The sequence below is a fragment of the Phocoena sinus genome, chromosome X (genome assembly GCF_008692025.1).
Source record: "Phocoena sinus isolate mPhoSin1 chromosome X, mPhoSin1.pri, whole genome shotgun sequence".
In the NCBI taxonomy this organism is placed as follows: domain Eukaryota; kingdom Metazoa; phylum Chordata; class Mammalia; order Artiodactyla; family Phocoenidae; genus Phocoena; species Phocoena sinus.
This window is the reverse complement of record NC_045784.1, coordinates 8644914-8662244: the sequence shown is the minus strand read 5'-3', so window position 1 is coordinate 8662244 and position 17331 is coordinate 8644914. Positions and strand designations below refer to the sequence as shown.

The 17331-nt window shown below is 44.4% G+C and overlaps 1 protein-coding gene across 4 annotated transcripts in view; it reads left to right on the top strand.

Annotated features, from left to right (window-relative positions):
- The window catches only part of ARHGAP6 (Rho GTPase activating protein 6), a 488732-nt gene that overhangs the window by 218611 nt on the left and 252790 nt on the right, over positions 1 to 17331 (top strand). For 2 of the 4 annotated variants that reach the window (XM_032620349.1, XM_032620348.1), the window contains exon 1: positions 386 to 592. The exons of the other annotated variants lie outside the window; for them this stretch is intronic. In XM_032620349.1, coding sequence (XP_032476240.1) covers positions 548 to 592 — 45 coding nt within the window. In that variant the 5' untranslated portion in view covers positions 386 to 547. Of the gene's footprint in view, positions 1 to 385; positions 593 to 17331 lie in introns of those variants that run through there. 4 annotated transcript variants of the gene reach the window in all.

The window sequence follows — 17331 nt, the reverse complement described above, 5'->3', positions numbered from 1 at the left end:
CGGGCCTGTTCCGAATCGTCTTTCGGCATCAGATCCACACCTCCTTCAAAGTTAGTCAAAGTCTCTCTTTCTTGGAAACCCAAGCTCGCCCTGTCGCTGGTGTTGAAGGCTTTAGCAGCCCCAGCCCTGGCATCCCGGATCCCACGGGCCTGGGCAGGGGCGGGGTGGCAGGAGTTAGGAGCGCCGGCCGCCCTGACACCTGTCGTGGGCGCGCTCGGTCGCTGTAGCCCCCAACAGCTGGCGGCGGCGGGCGCGACTGGGGCCAGCCAGCAGCGGAAGGAATTAAATGCCCGCCCATCGAATCTGACTCGGCCTCCCCCTCCCCCCCCCCACTCCTCCTTCCCCTTCGCAGTCGCCTCCTGCCTGTCCCCGCCGGCTCCGCGGCGGGACGCTGGTGCCCGGGACGCTTTGCGCCGCGCTCCGGGCACAGGCAGCAGGGCTCGAGTCCGGGGGCTGCCCCAGGATGGCGGTAAAATAGGGGGACCCCGGAGAGGCGCCACGACCCTAGGCTGCGCCCGAGTGCCCGCCACTCCTCCCCGGTGGCGACATGGGGGACCCGGTGTACCGCGAGAAACCGCAGCTGCACTACGCGGTGAGTGTCCCGGCGCGCTCAGAGGCGACAGGGGGCGCCACTTGGCCGGCCTGGGAGGCGACAGCGCGGGGTTGAAAGGATCCGTGGCTTCCCAGAGGTCCTCGGTGTGTATGACGGGTGGGTGGGTGAAGAGTGCCGCGTGCGTCACCCCGAGTGTCATCTGCTCAGAAACTCAGGTGCCCCTTAGAAGGGGAGCCCCCATCCCCGGAGCCCGTGGTCCTTTGCCCCGCACAGTGGTCACTGCGTCTGGGGCCGGGGGCCGGACCCTGCCGCCGCCTCGCTGGCCAGGGCTGAGAAACGGGGCTCCCAGGGCTGGGCCCAGGTTTGCCCACTCAACCTTTGGCCACATACCCTGCAAGAACCGACACAGAACTGGATGGGAGGCAGGGACCGCTTGGTGATGGCAGCGTGTGGCCAGTGGACCGTCCGGAGAAATGCTGCAGGGCGGGTTGGGATGCCGCGGGTTTGCTCCTTGGAAAGGGAGCAAACTCCCAGGGAGTTTGTAGGGGGACACAGTGTTGCACATTTTCTGATTAATACAAGCAGGTGGCAGGGGGTCTAGTGTCGGTGGCCTCTCTTCTCCCTGTTGACTCAAATATTCCACATTTATTGGAGGCCTACTGTATGCCAGGCACTACGGGGCGCTGGGGACCGCAGGACACAACGGACAAAAAGCTCGTGGGATTTGCCTCCTTTAAAGAAGGAGTCAGGATTTCAAGGTTAACGACCGACTGACCAAATCCAGATTCGAGATTGAGTCTATTTTTGAGAAAGAGAGAAGACTTAAGAAAAAAAAGTAGGATGAAAATAAAGATGTTTCTGAGGAATGAGTCCTGCTTCTGAAGATTCTGAGTGCTGCCTCCAGGAAGCCGGCAGGCGTGGCGTCCCTGTTAGTTTAGCCCAGTCTGAACATTTTTAAGATGTGTCGTTTTGACGCGGAGCCTTGTAGTTGTTCTGGCATCTGCTACTTTACTGAGTTTTCCTTGACATGATTTTCACTATTGAGATTGGACGTGCTGGGTGCCAAGTTTCAAAACTGGAGGGAAGCAGGCAGAAACTTAAGACAAGAATTATCAACATTGATAATAAGGCAGAGACAGTTGTCTGTCTGGAATTCGTGTCCTCCAAAATGCACTCTCCACATTAAAAAAAGGAAAGTTTTCACGGAAGGAGTCGAGGTGGACAGGGGTGGTAGGTGCAGAGGTCCCCGATCTGCCCCAACTGGTTCCTGGGCGCAGAGTGGGGTCCGGGATCAGCCGGGGATGGGCCGTTGTGCTTGCTGCGAACTTCTGCGGTTTCACTTTGCTGCGCTGGAAAAAAAGAGGGCCTGAGTTAGAAAATCGTTAAGGTTCCTTCTCAGGCACACGTTCTAGGAACGTATGATGGCTCGTTCTCTAGTTTTGCCAGGGTTACTTGCCTTGAAATCCCCAGTGAGACACTAGTAAGTTACTAATGCTTGTATGTGGGGTGGTTTTGTTTTGTTTTGTTTTCTTGAGACACAAATGGCTCAGCGATTTGCCTTTTAAAGCGGTATTCAGGACAACCCGTTTTCGGCAGAGGTCTCTTTGCACTGAAGGATCTAGGGTCTGTGCTCATTATGTCTAATCGGCATTTCACCGCACTACCTTTTTCAGATTTTGAACCGTGTGCTGGTGCCCTTTAATTTGCAATCTGAGGTGTCAATGTCATTTACAAGGTGAGGGAGGAAAGGTGAGACCTGGCTCCTTAAAAAAAAAAAAAGTCTATTCATTCTATGAATGATTATTGCCTCAATTATGCAAATGCATCCAATGCATCACAAAACGATTTAAAAATGATTTTCAATCAGCTGTCTCATTCTCCTAAAAGCGTAAACTTAGAGCCAAACCGATGTTAATGTCTCCTCTTGCTCTCTGAAGATATGCTGATGAAATAGCCCTTTATTCTAGCACAGATCACCACATACATATTTTCTGATTTAAGACTCTTAAAAGGAAGATTCCAGAGGGAAGATGTTGGTTCTCAAGTTGGAAGAAGTCACCTGGGTCCTCTGAAGTTTCCTATGCATACTTTAGAATGATAAAGCAGCAACGTTCAGCAGCACCGTATCAGTCACAAGTCAAAAGGATGTTCTTTATTGTGACCCATTGTTTTTCATATTAACATAAATCTCTATGGCTTAAGATCTATTCTAACGCTGCACTCTTCGTCAGCTTCCCCTACAGTGGTTTAGGTAATTCCAAGAGCTTGTTTTGCCTTTTAGCATAAATATTCCACTTATTTCTCTCATCTTGGTTTTGCCCCACTGTGTATCGTCCTGCAGTCCTGCGGGCTTTTTGTGTCTGTATCTTCCTCGAAAAGAATTATCCTCCATGTGTCCTCAGTACCTCTTGCCTCCTCGGAAATATAATCCAGGGGCAAGTATATAGTAATACTCAATATTCGTTCACCAAGCATCTGTGGAGTGCCTATTGTGTGCCAGCTATTTGGTCACTTTTCCAAAGACGATTAAGTAGTGAAAATGTTAAGAGTTGTTATGAACTCTTCACTCATCTTTTTAAATGGTCCTAATGGTCACAAAGAGAGAAATACAAACACTTAAGTAGATAAGAGCATCCTGCATTTATAAAATCACTTAACGCTTTCCCAAAGTATAGCACAACTGTCTTGTTTTATCATCATAACTAAAATGCAGCTAATGTTTTCCTCCCAACCTTTCCTCCCACGGTTTTCCCACATGGAGTTTACGGTGACTCCATCCTCCCAGCTGGGTGTCGTCCTTGATGCCTTTTGGTGACTTGGTCAGATTTGTATTTTGAAAATCCTGCTCTGGTCCCTGGAAGGAGTGGAGGGTGGGGGGAAGTTAGAGCGCATCCTGGCACTTGGGCCAGGGAGAGATGAGAGGAGGTGACCTACACTCGAGCTGGGCTGGAGGTTGAGAGCAGTCAGCATAGTTGAGAGGTGTTTAGGGCGCTGAACCAGCCAGCCTGTATTTGGATGGGCTACAGAGGTGCTAGAGTATGAGGGTCAAGGGTGACATGCACAGATCAATGTTTGCCTGGCAGCACTTCTAGAGAAACTGCAGTTTCTCGTTAGTATTTTCTTCTAGAGGTTGCAAAGTGTTTGGACACAGTCTGTGTCATTTGCAGCCTCAAATCCGGCTGGTGGGTTAGACAGGTTTTCTATTTTGTGGCTAAAGAAATCCAAGCTTAGAGCGGTGGAGTTCAAGGTGGCACAGGTGCAGCTGGTGACAGAACGGGGAATTTTATCCAGGTGCCGTGATCCCACAGACCTCATCGGACTCATTCGGAGAACTGAGATGGATGAGCCACATTATCCTCGCCCCTTCCTCTTTTGTCACCGTAATAAACCAACAATCAAATATCGTACCTTCAGTGACTTAACGTAACCATCCATATTGTTGAATTACACGACCAGATAGCTCTTTAATTGGACTGGTATAGACAAAACGCAAAATTTACATGTCCATTAAGTTCAGTGCCATAACTTTATGTCTTTCTCAGGGTTTCTCAGCCTCAGCAAAATGCACATTTTGAGCAGGATACTTCTTTGTTGTGCGGCTGTCCTGTGCACCGTACGATGTTGACCAGCATCCTTGATCTCTGCCTACTAGATGCCAGTACCACAGCCCCACGCCACCCCCAGTTATGATAACCAAATGTATCTCCAGACAGTGCCGTATGTGCCTTGGGGGGCAGAATTGCTCCCGCCTGAGACCCCCTGGTCAATCTGATTTTCATGTATGTTTCTAAGAAGATGTGACATTTACTGTGTAATAAGATCGAGAAAGAGAAGACACAGTAAATGTTCTGAGTATTATATATATATATATATATATATATATATATGCTATACAATGAACATGCAAAACTTTAGAGAGAGACCAACACAGAGGTTCAGAGAGAGTCTCAAACACAGCACAAGTGCTGGGGGTAGAATAATGAGTCACCCCAGTTTCAGTGATCACGGCTTTAACAATGTTCTCCCACTTTTGTTGACCCCCAAAAGTCAGGTCACTTGGCCTGGGTTAAAGATTACCGTAACCTACCTTTCCCAACAGTCCTCATACACCTTCTTCCATTAACCACAAACAAAATATTACAAACATTGATTGTCTGCCAAGATCATGTGACAGAAGTCTAATTTCATGACAGGCCATGCAATTAAGTATGGCGACTTCTTCAGGTGAATTACTGTGCTGAGTATTAGTTTTAATTAAAAAAATTTTTTTTATGCTTTGGCTGCGCCACATGGCATGTGGTATCTTAGTTCCCCAACCAGGGATCGAACCCGTGCCCCCTGCATCAGAAGCACAGAGTCTTAACCGCTGGACCGCCAGAGAAGTCCCAAATGAGTGTTAGTTTTAGAACAAATTATCGGGCATCTTTTTTTATCTTCTATTTTATTTTAATTTATTCAGTTTTTATTTTTTATTTTCTTAACATCTTTACTGGAATATAATTGCTTTACAATGGTGTGTTAGTTTCTGCTGTATCACAAAGTGAATCAGCTATACGTATACCTATATCCCCACATCCCCTCCCTCTTGCATCTCCCTCCCACCCTCCCTATCCCACCCCTCTAGGTGGTCACACAGCACCGAGCTGACCTCCCTGTGCTACGCGGCTGCTTCCCACTAGCTATCTATTTTACATTTGTAGTGTATATATGTCCATGCCACTCTCTCACTTCGTCCCAGCTTACCCTTCCCCCTCCCTGTGTCCTCAAGTCCATTCTCTACATCTGCGTCTTTATTCCTGTCCTGGCCCTAGGTTCTTCAGAACCATTTTTTTTTTTAGATTCCATATATATGTGTTAGCATATGGTATTTGTTTTTCTCTTCAGAGACATTTTGGAACAGTTTATGAATACTGTTATCCCCAGCATCTCCCTGGAGGCACACACTGATTTTCAACCCCTTTTTCGAAAGGGAAACAAGAAGATTTCCTGTTGCCGCTGGCTAAGATAAATCTATGGATGGGTGATGTGTGTTCTGTTCATAGAGGTGTGACAAAAAGCAGGGGGCTTAGACTCTGACTTGGGATATCTCCCTGTGGAGTCTGGATGTCAGGATGCAGCCATTTTCGTCCCTTGGACCGGTCTACTTCTGAGCTTCTCTGTTGCTGACATCACTTCCTGTTTGGTGCAGTTGCCCCACTATCTGTGCTCTTGACCACAGCCTCATCATTAAATGCTGACCGTTTCCTTGCTCTGCTTACGTTTCCTCCTCGCTAAGGAACCCACTGCCAGGGCTAAGCTGCTTACCCTCCCAGGGAGCCTTTCTTCGCCCAAATCAGCTGAGGTCTTAATATGATAGTTTCTAAGTTTGCTTTCTATGAACATTCGATTTTGAAAGACTTTATAAAGTCATTAAGTCCGCTTAATAATTCAGTGGTGTTGAGTACAGGATATTCTTTGGTAATTCCGAAGACACCCAGAACTGGGCACTGTTGCAGGGCTGAGATGATAAGAATCCGTTATCATCCATCAGCTCTGCCAGTGTAGACATGTTAGGAAGTTCAGCGGAACTTGTTCTGACCTGCTGCATGGCTCAGAATTCACTTTTATAACACTGTTTGCTAGTCATTTGTCTCCTCAGAAAGCCAAAATTTTGCAAGTTACAGGTAAGTGGGAGATTACTGAATCACCTTAATTAACACCTCTGCTAATCATGGGTACCTTTCCCACCACCTGCCCCCACCTTCCAATATGCATTCTTTTCTGCTGCACTCAGTTTTTCCTGTATGTGGCCTCTTTGGTCTGGAACTCTCGTCACCTTTGGAAGCTACCTATCCCATCCTTCCAAACACTTCTTAAGCACCGCTGCTAGTTGATAAACAGTTGGATTCCTCTTGGATGTTGCCTGGAAGAGGTATCTGTCAATAGTAAGAAAACAAATGCTACCCTTTTCCTGGTCCTTTCTGATCATAAACTTCTATTATTTCCTTTTCCTTTTCCCCGCATTGTGATAACCCTGGACCAAATACACCTGAGTCCCAACTTGATTGTGATATTATTGTCCAGTCATATGCACTCTTCACTGGGTTTTTGATTCCCCACTTGTCCCTCACCTGTATCACTCTTGGTCTTTTCCATCACCGTAAATGGTTGGCGACTTGGCGAGCTGCCCGAGCCAGACACTTAGGCGTCATCCTGGAGTCCTCCCTTTTCTGCACCCCACGACATTGAATCTCTGAGCCAGCCCTGCCAGGTCTGTTTCACAGCACTCCCCAAATTCATCCTCTTCCTTCCATCTGCACTGCTGTTACCTAAATCCAAACCCGCAGCATCCGTTGTCCTCACAAAGACAACATGGTAACCCTATATTCCAGTCCTGGGACCAGTTGAGACCTTTTCAAAAGAAAATGAAGCTGTGACATTTCAGTGCTTAAAGCTCTCTGGTTGGTTTCCATTACGCTTAGACTAATATCTCCACCCCTGACCTTGGCCTTCCAAGTCATCCTACATCATTCTCCCTGCTTCCTAACACCCGCCCTGGCCTACCACTGCCCGGCCACATTAGTGTACTTTCTGTTCCTCAAATGTGACCAGCTCTTTCCTGTCCCAGACCTTTGTTCCTACCGTTGCTTCTGCCTCAGACGTTCTTTGTGTGGCTGTTTTTTATATCCTACAAGTTGCAGGGAAAAAAGTCGCCTTCCCCGACTGCTCTCTCCAAAGTGCTTCTGATCCCAGCAGTTACCATTGATCATATCACACTAGACGCTGCCTTCATTGTTTGCTCCACTGCTTGGTACATTATACATTGTTTGACTCTCCCTACCGGTGTGTAAGCTTATTCAGGGCAGGGGCCTAATCATTCTTTTCCCACGATATCCCCGCTGCCTAGAATGGGTCCTGGTATAGGATGGGCACAAAATAAATATCTATGAGGAAATGAATCTGGCTGCCTGGGTGTTTTTACCTATAATAGGTTACACCAGCGGGTTCAAAACTTCACTCATCATCATCTGATGATTGCAAAACATATTGGCTTCAGGGATTCACCCAATTTCCACTAAGTGAGAATCTCCAAGGCCTAGACTTGGAATCAACGATTCGGATATCAGCCACGTTTGGAAACCACTAATTAATTTACATGGTGGACCACTTACTGTTCAAGAAGCCTCTACAAAGCCTCGGATTCGGCGGCAAAGTGATCCAGAGAGTTCAATCCAGTGCTTTACCTGAGGTGACCCTGAGGTAATGGAGTACAAGTTTTCAGAGAGGTCTTTTGTTTTGTAACCTAGTATTCATTTCAGCTGAACCCGCTAAGGATACAAGAGGCATAGGAAGGCTTCCTCTACATAGCGTGGTCTGGCAATATGTCCCTCAGCATCCATTTTCTAGGTAATCTAAGCCAGTGGTTCTCAACCAGGGGACACTGGGAAATGTCTGGAGGCATTGTTGGTTGTCACAACTGGCATCTAGTAGGTAGAGACCGGAGATGCTGCTCAGCACCCTACAATGCACAGCACAACCTAACAAAGGATTGTCCAGCCCAGATGTCAGCAGTGCTGAGATTAAGGCGCCTTGCCTTAGGTGTATCTCTGTAGACGTCAAAATCTTTGCTCTTTTTGAGGTTCATTTTGTATAGTGGTCTCTAAAATGAATTATACATATTTCCCTGCTATTTACGAGCTGGACAAAATGTGAGTTACCTGTTCCAGATGTGAGTCATGGTTATGAACATGATGTTTCACAGTGCGGGGGAGAGGGAGATTACCCTGAGAAGGGTGATGGTGGCCCTTCCAGAAGCGTCATTGCCTTGGGCTTTTTACTTCTTCACTCCTCAACTCTGATGCCCTTTGTAATCTTGGATCTTGTTTTTTAAATGCTTCCTATCTTCTCTCTTGTGTCAGACTTTAGCTGACTTCTTGATTTATTAATGTCTAGTGGTCTTATCTCAGTTCACTGCCTCTATTCTGATATAGCTGGAATACCAGTTTATTAAATCTGATAGTCCTGGCTCTAATATCAGGAATCATAATCTCCCAACTAGGATGTGAGGGATTCTCAGAAAGCCCACGTGCTTGGATGTTGGATCTGTGACTGTATGTGAGTACGGAGCTAGCGCCCGCTTCTGTCCAGCAGTCAGTCGTTGAGGACGTGATGTGGACTGACCTGCTCTGGGGGAAATGCAGAAGCACTGAAAGAAAAACAAAAGGAAGGAGGAGGAAGTTAGCTTCTCCCAGCTCTTCTCTCTCAATTCCATCCTGGTTAAAAATCTCCCAGTCAAGACACACCTTACTGGTCCAATGTGGGCCCCTCGCCCACCCAGGAGGACGGAGGGATAAGATCCGTCAGGTTTGAGTCACTGCCCACTGCTATTGCTAAGGAGGCAAACTGGATTCAAAGGCATTGGAGTTAAAAGAATAAGTGCTCCGTTCGCTTTCACATTTTAAAAATTAGAGAAATTTGCTGTGATCTTCATCATCCTATCATTTGTACTCAGGCTTAAATGGTTTCTAACTATCCTTGCATCTCTGTATTACTTCTTAGAGTGGCAAAGTCTTATATGGGAGCATCTGATTGGCTGGAACAGGTCACATGATTTCATGTTAGTTTTAAGAGGGAAGATCTCCCATTAGGGAGTTCACAGTGGGAGACGTGAACGATGGGCCAGTAATTCTATATAATGATATATTGCCTTGAAACAGGAGTGGGGTTTGCACGATGAAGGGTAAATAAATGAACAAATGTCAATTGCAAAAAACAAACAAATAAATAAATTTATTTATTGCAAATAAATAAATAAAATAGCAAAACAAAAAGCGAAAACAACTTCCCGATCAGCCCAGGGTGGCAGTTGTATTGGTGGCCTATCTGCCACTGACAGGGATTGTGGAGCCCTTTCTCGAGTCCTGGCCACGTCAGTGAATGTTAATTAGCACGGCCTGTTTTAGACTGTAAGCTCCAAAATGATGGGGAGTGAATAGATTTAAAGGTCTTAGTTGCTTGCAAAATTTTGGACTAAGCTCACCAACATTTACAGACGAATACAGTTAATTTAGTATAATGTACCTTCTCAGATTTTCTGGTTCTAACCTTATTTTCAAAAGATCGACTATTCTAATTTATGTTACTCTTAAATACTTTCTGAATACTTAAAAACTTAGCGATAGATCAAATGAAACAATAAGGACTGCCACCCATCTTTATATGGTACTGCTTTCTCTGTCTTTATGGTGACTGCCTGGATGTAGCTATGAGATACATCTCAGTTTGGATAAGTTATACACAACGTATAAGACTACTTTACTCACTCAAATATGATCAGTGTTACTAAAGGCTCTTTCCTTGAAAGATGTCATAACCCTTTGAAATGAAAACCGGTCAGGATTTTCTCCCCATCTCTTTGGTTGCTTGACACATTCTTAGAACCCTTCTAAGTTAAATTTTTAGAGTAAAATTTGAGTGTCAGGAGTGCCAAATACATTAGATTTCTGAGACGAAGTTTTCAGAAGAATTTGGAGTTATGGCTTTGGGGAAAAGTTGCCATGGAAACAGCAAAAGATGTTCAGATGAATCAACTTTAAAAATATTTTTTGAATGACCTCTTTCTGTAGCTGACTGAAATCTCTGGTAAAGAAAGGTGTCCATCCAGGTGAAATGAAGAGACTAGAAGCATGTCACCAGTGTGTGGAGTGCCCCAGCTGTGTATTTGCTGAGCTCCCCTGTGCCAGGTGGGTGCCGCCCATCGTGGACAGGACTCTCAGACATGGTTCTGGATTCTGTACTTGGTGGTGCCATTTTAATTCGATCCACAGAGTAATAATCGTTTAGCAAGAAAATGGAATGTCAAGTTTGCTGGGGGAATTTGAAAATGGTCACACATGGTATTATTTTTGTAAGTCTTTATGCACATGACCTGTAACAGTGCCATTATGATGTCATTTTGATTGTCTAAGCAAAATGTAAAACACAGTCTTAACTTGGATCTCAAAAGATGAGGTATTCTCCCACCTTAGCTGCTCACTCACAGGCAAGGGCATTCATTGTATCCATCAGGATGTGGCAGGAAACAGATGGGACACTCAAAAAGGCCCAACTTAAGGAACGGACTATTATGGATGTGTCAACAGGTTTACAAGAATCAATAAAGGGTGGTGAGGCACACAGCAATTAGCAGCGGGGATGCTGTTACCACGTGGGCACAGAGAGGGTCCAGTGTTACCGGGACCTGATGACTGCCAACCTCGCTAGAAGGGACCCTGGAAATGGACCCAGCGAGGATTGGAGCAAGGGCAAAATATAAAGAAGCAGGGGTGGCGTGGGATAATAGGTAAATACTCTGATCTCTTGGTCTTCCTGCTAACTCATCTCCTTCTAGTACCAAACCCAACAAATCCACTGAGGTCAGTCTCAGAGGGCACAGACCAGCACAGAGAAGGGCAGGGATTTTTGTCTTGTTTTGGCACAAGTGGGGGAGAGTTGGCAAACAGAAAATTCATCATATGCACGTTCAGGCTTGTTTGGGATTTAATTACTTTATGAAAGACCCTAAATTCCTGAGAATATAGACGACTCCCAAACTGCTTAGAATGTCTCTTTCCTCTCCCCTGTGGGTTATCTTAATTACCACATTTAAACTAGTAATGTGTCAGACCAACTCCATCTACATACGATGTGCGTGTCTTTAAGAATATTCACATCACAAGCCTATTAAAATACTTACTCTTCACGTACTATACAGTATATATCTACATAGATGTTGTAATTAATTTAATATCGAGAAGTTCCATGCTTAATTCAGAAATGCTTTGGTCTAAATGTATTAATGCAAATTCAAACTGCAATGCATATTTTTCCCTCTAAGCCCCATAGGATCGTCTAATGTAGTTTATTTTCCAAACAATCATAAAGGAAGAATCAGTTTACCTCTTTTTCTGGTTGGTGGGTAAAGAGTTTTGACGCTGAAAGTTATACGTCAACGCCGATGGGTTAACCTGTGCTTTATTCTCATTTGTATCTGTTGGTAAAGGAGTTGCAGCTGAGGACTGCAGTCGAACCACCCTGTACTCCAGTTAGCTTAGCAAGGAGAAAAACTCCGTTTTCAACCTTGACTGCAGAAAGTGACTCTCATTCTTAAGTTAGTTCCTCCTCGAGGCCCCTGTGCATCCACTTTCATAACATCCATCGTGCATGTAATTGCACCTCTAAAGACCAGATTCATTACAGAACTGAAAAATCCAAAGGGGCAGAGGCCAGAACCAGGGCCCGTGTCTAGATGCCATATCCCTGGTCACGTGGAGCACGTGCCTGATAGCACGTGCTTGAATGCCAGCAAAATTAATCAGTAACTTAGAGCTCTTAGAAATATTTAGGCTGACTTGCAGTCTTAATAATAATAATCGCCAATATTTATTGAATGCTTTCCATGAGCCCTGGACATATTACATATATTATCTCATTTAATCCTTACAAGAACCCTGTGGGGTAGGTCCTACTATCATCCCCATTTACAAGATGAGGAAACCAAGGCACTGCGTTTAGATCTGTTTCAAGGTCACACAGCTAGTAAGTAGTAGAATTGGGATTCAAATCCTTGTCGGTTTGACCGCCAAGTCTCAGTGCTTGAACCACTGCACAGTGGCTGACTGTTAAAATGGCATTGGCTTGAGATGTTACCTTTGAGATGACACTCTTAAAAGCTTTTCATTTTGTAAATATTCTAGACGCACAGGAAGTTGCCAAAGTAGAACCAAGAGATTCCATGTACCCTTTATCCAGCCTCCTTCAATGATAGCATCTCACGTAATTACAGTACGATGTCAAAACCAGGAAATTGGCATTGGTGTAATGCTGTTACCTTGAGTACACACCTTGTTCATGTTTCACCGGTTTTTTACATGCATCCTTTGTGTATGTGTGAGTGAGGGAGGGAAGGACCGAGAGATGGAGAGAGAGAGACAGACACAGAGAGAGATCCAGGCAATTTTATCATGTGTCTAGATTGGCATATCTGCCACCACGTTCAAGATACAGGACCGTTCCATCACCACCAAAAACTTCCTCATGCTACCGCTTTGTAGTCACACCCACGCTACATCCTACCTCTGGCGCCTGCTGTAATCCGGGCAACCACTGACCTGTTCTCCATAAAATGACACCTCTTAAATTACTTCCTCTGTCCTTCCGGCACAATGGGAACATTCCTGTCTCCATCGATCATTTATGTCAAAAACGTGCAGAGACCTAACAGGAGAAAATTAAGGTGAATCGATAATGAGATCAGAGAGGATTTTGGTGTTCTTGTCGTTAGTAACATACACAACCACAAATAAAGACATCCTGTTTGGTACTTTTTAGCTGAACGTTGTGGTAATTTTGTAATTCCAGCTCTTGTGTTTTCTCTAGCAAAGTGCTTTTAATTGAAACGGCACAGAGTTTAGCTCCTGCGTGAATGCGCCATGCTCCCTGTTTGCATGGCTGTTCTAATGGAACATCCATTTCAGGAATGACAGCCGCATGGTTGAACTTGCAGCCGCCTGGAAAAGGTACATGAGAGCTGGCACTCTGCCCTCCAAAAGTATTTATGAACAAGGATAAACACAAGTCCCACATGTATTTGCGGTAGCCACGACCCAGTTGTGCTCTGGGCAGCACAAGGGTTATGTAAACCCTGGCATTGATGGTACACATGCATTTTTATTCATTCATCTTGAAGGGAGTGGCGGTTCATAGACCTCTCTTGGGGAAACGTTTGAACCTTATCAAGATTAGCTGGTTCAAAAAAACCTTAATAGCTGTTTTTATTCAGGATGGCTGCGGAGTGAAACCTTATCATCGGGACACAGTTATAAAGACTTCCTGCATTTATTTGGTTCCCACTGTTTAAAAAAAGGTGTAAAAAGAGCTGATGCTGTCTGATGCTGCAAACATAGGCACACTCTTATTGGATACTTCAATTAGTACTCAGTTTTACTATACGATTTGCCTTGATCTTTATTAGAAAGGGAGAATGTTTTTCAACATCTAGACGTTCTTAGACCACCTATCGCTTTTAATTAGCTGGGCAGCGAATACCATCATTACCATGTAGGTACTTCATATCACCCATTGTAGGGTGTCTAGGGAGAACCCGGGTGTAAAGAACCTTGGGGCCTTCCATGAGATTTCTGCACTGGGGGACACTTTTAAATTTTGGATATCATTAAAAAGGAATGAAATATAGAACACTTGGCATGCGTACACACGTGCACACAGACACACAAAATGGTGCTTTACTTTATAGCTGTGTTGTCTAAAATGTAGAATTGTGTTTCTGTCAGTTCGCTGTTGTCACACTAATGCTGCATAAAAAGTGACTTTGCAATTCAGTGGCTTAAAACGACCATCTTTTATTCTCGTGGATCTGTGGGTCAGCTGGGGTTGGCTTATCGGGCAGAGCTCAGCTGTTTGACCCGAGGTCAAGCTGCCAGTCCTACAGGGCTTGGCTCCTTGGTCATTTCCATTCTACATGTGTTTATTCTAGGGCCTAGGTCGGTGGGGCAGCACTTATCTGGAGAAGTGCAGAGGCACAATATGACAAGTGGAATCGACTACGAATACTTAATGCATAGGCTGGACTCTGGCACACTCTCATCTCCACCTCCCTGCCATTGGCCAAGGCAAGTCCCGTCCAAGCCGAATGTCACTGGGTAGGGAAGTACACTTCCTCCATGATGGGGCCATGGCAAGGGTGTGAGTGCGGTAAGGGGTGAAGAACTAGGGCAGATCGTTCACTTTACCACAGTATGTAATCAAATTCTGAAAATACTGACATTTTTAAGAAGGCACAAACCTATCTCAATTTTTTTCCTATTTGGTCAGTGAGTTCTTTCTGTCGTGGATATCAATATATATTTCCTTATGACCTAATTAAACAACAAAGGCAGGATGATGGGGCCATCCCGCTGATACCAGTCCCCACAAATCCACTTTGATTGGATATAACTGAATAGATATCAAGGAAATATCATAGAAATAGACTGAATATATTAACAGTTAAACAGAATCACCACGGTCTTCTCCTGTTTCCTTGGGCTTAGCAGCTCTGGTTCCTCAATATATCAAGAGGAAAACATTCAGAATCACCTCCCAGGACATTTTAAAATTAGCTTTAATTTACTAGTGCTACTTGAGAAAGATTTATCAATTTAGCTCCTGGTTTAAAACCATCTTCTGAAATTGTGGACGAGGTCATTTACAATCAGAAGAAAAACATATTAATCCTTTAGTTCAAACAAATCAGAGCCAACATTTGGAAATTAGCTGATGAGTTTGATCAATTTTGACATGTAAATGGATAAGCTAAATTAAAAATAATGCACACATGCAAAAATCTCCTCTCTGAAGTGTGAAACCTTTGCCCTGTCTTCCTCTATCGAATCAACCGATTGGACATTTGCCAAATCCTGTTTTGTTTTTCAGTTTGTTCTGTAGGTGCTCATATCTAATAGAGCACCTACCATATTGCAGTCACTCAGTTGTCTGTATCAGGGGTCAGCAAACTATGGCCCATGGACCAAATCTGGACCACTGCCTGCTTTTTTTTTTTACAGCTTGCAAGCTAAGAATAGATAAATATTACATTGTTAAACAGTGGAAAAAGTCAAAAGAAGACTGGTTCACAACATGTGAACATTACATGCAATAGAAATTTTAGTGTCCGTGGAAATAGCCGTGTCCATTCATTTACATATCAATTATGGCTGCTTTCATGTTACAACAGCAGAGTTGAGTAGTTGCGACAGACTATATGGCATGCAAACTCTAAAATATTTACTAGCTGGCTCTTTACCCAAAAGGTTTGTGGATTTCTGGTCTAAAGCTATGTCCAGATGACCACAGATGCTGTAGATAGATCTACTGTTATATAAGAATGAGGGCAAAAGAAAGGGGACACACATGGTTAGCATGGAGAAGAAAGTTGAGTATGTTCAGATAAGGACAAAATATCATTGAACATTCATTTATTCACCAGTATGTGTGGAGAACTGGGTGTGTGTCCAGTGCTAAAGGAAAATTTCACAGAAGAGTAATATCTAGTTTGTACTTTCAGGCTTACTCTTGAATAAAAAGTAAGACACATCCACATATGACTTAGAGTGTCTGAAACCTATCCTCCCTGTCTCCTTCTCTAAGTCACCAGAAAACAAATCCTTGGCAATTTTTAAGATAAAATTTGTATTTTTTTCAGAGCTTATTTTGTAAATATTCTAGGTGGAATAATTTTCGTGAGCATCGCTATTCTTACCAGTTCAAAGTGGAGAGTTGAACTCTGAAAAATATCATTTACTCATTGGTTTAAAGTGCTGGTTCTTGTTTTGCATTTGAGATTTTTACATTAGTTATCCAGAACTCCCTCAGAGGAAAGAATGTAAAGGGCCTCCAAGGGCTGACCCTAAAAACATCACCGCCCTTTTCTTTAAACTCTCTATAGCTTGCTGAGCGCTCAGCCATAAGAGCTGGGCCGTGAGAGAGCCGTTGGTCCTGCCAGTGCAGCCCGTGTTTTGCCAAGGGACGTGGCCCCGTCTTACACTCTGTGATGTTTCTTTTGGCTGACTCTTCCGCATTCTTGTGACCCTTTGAATGGAGATGTCTTTACAGCTTTAGCCCTACAACCTGGCCTCCCGCTATCATTTCCTGCAGGTCTTGTCTTAGATCTCAGCAACTTCCTGAGTAAATATCACCTTGGTGTCTGCTAAGAGGAGCTTGGGAGGTTCACAAGACCTGGTTCCCACCATATGTGAAGCGTAATGTCCGTGAGTCTTCTTCTCACTGGACTCTGCAGGAGGTGAGCCTGGAATTCCCTTCACTTCCAGAGCAAGGGGCAACGTGAGGCGCTGAACAGAGAACCAGGCAAATGCCCCTGAGGGTGGGGATCATATCACCCCAGAGGAGGAAATTCCAATTGAAAATAGAAACCGGGTCAGCTCCCTTGTGCGAGGCAGCGTACTAGACTCAGAAACCGGCAACCTGGAGCCTGTGAGGGCTGCTATCAGAAGTCCGTGAATTGGCCTGAACAAGGGTGTTGTGTTTTAGTGCAGTAAATTGGGTGGTACAAACCCAAATGAAACATGATTTATCTACTTTCACAGTCGTGCTGGGCTGGAGGGTTATGCGGAAATGACTCAATTTCATACATTTGTCATGTTGACCAATGGTCAATTCTCTAATAGAGAAAGGCAATTTTGGAAGAATATTTTCTTGAGAACTATGGTATATGTATATATGGCGGAGGCAACTTCTAACTTACCATGATAAGAATTTTTTCCATTGGTTGTTAAGGAGCAAAGGGTTATTTTGTAGAAGCTATATAATATCCCCTTGTTAATTAAATTAAGAGATCTCAATTAATGATTGCTCCTTAAAACAACAGATCTATAATTAACCGGGGAGCCCTCACAGTATTACCGGGTTGCTAAGGAAGTTAGTGGCTTTTTGACTAGTCTGATGAATTTCCAGAATATCTTTAAAGAGAGTCTAGAAGCTTTATCCTAACCCTTAAAAAGCTATGGAACAGGATGTCGTTTGGGGAAGTTTCATTTGCTTGCTTCAGCTCGTGATCCAAATTTGGAGGAGACTAAACCTCTCCAGGGTTTTGTCTGCAAATAAAGTTGAGAATATGTGCTATAAACTCTTTTAACCTGTTACGAGTTTGATTTGGGGGGCGGGTAGGGGTAGTACTGGAAGAGAGTAAAATGGACACTTTTGACTTTAATGAGGAAAATATTGCACGACGGAAAAATGCTGTG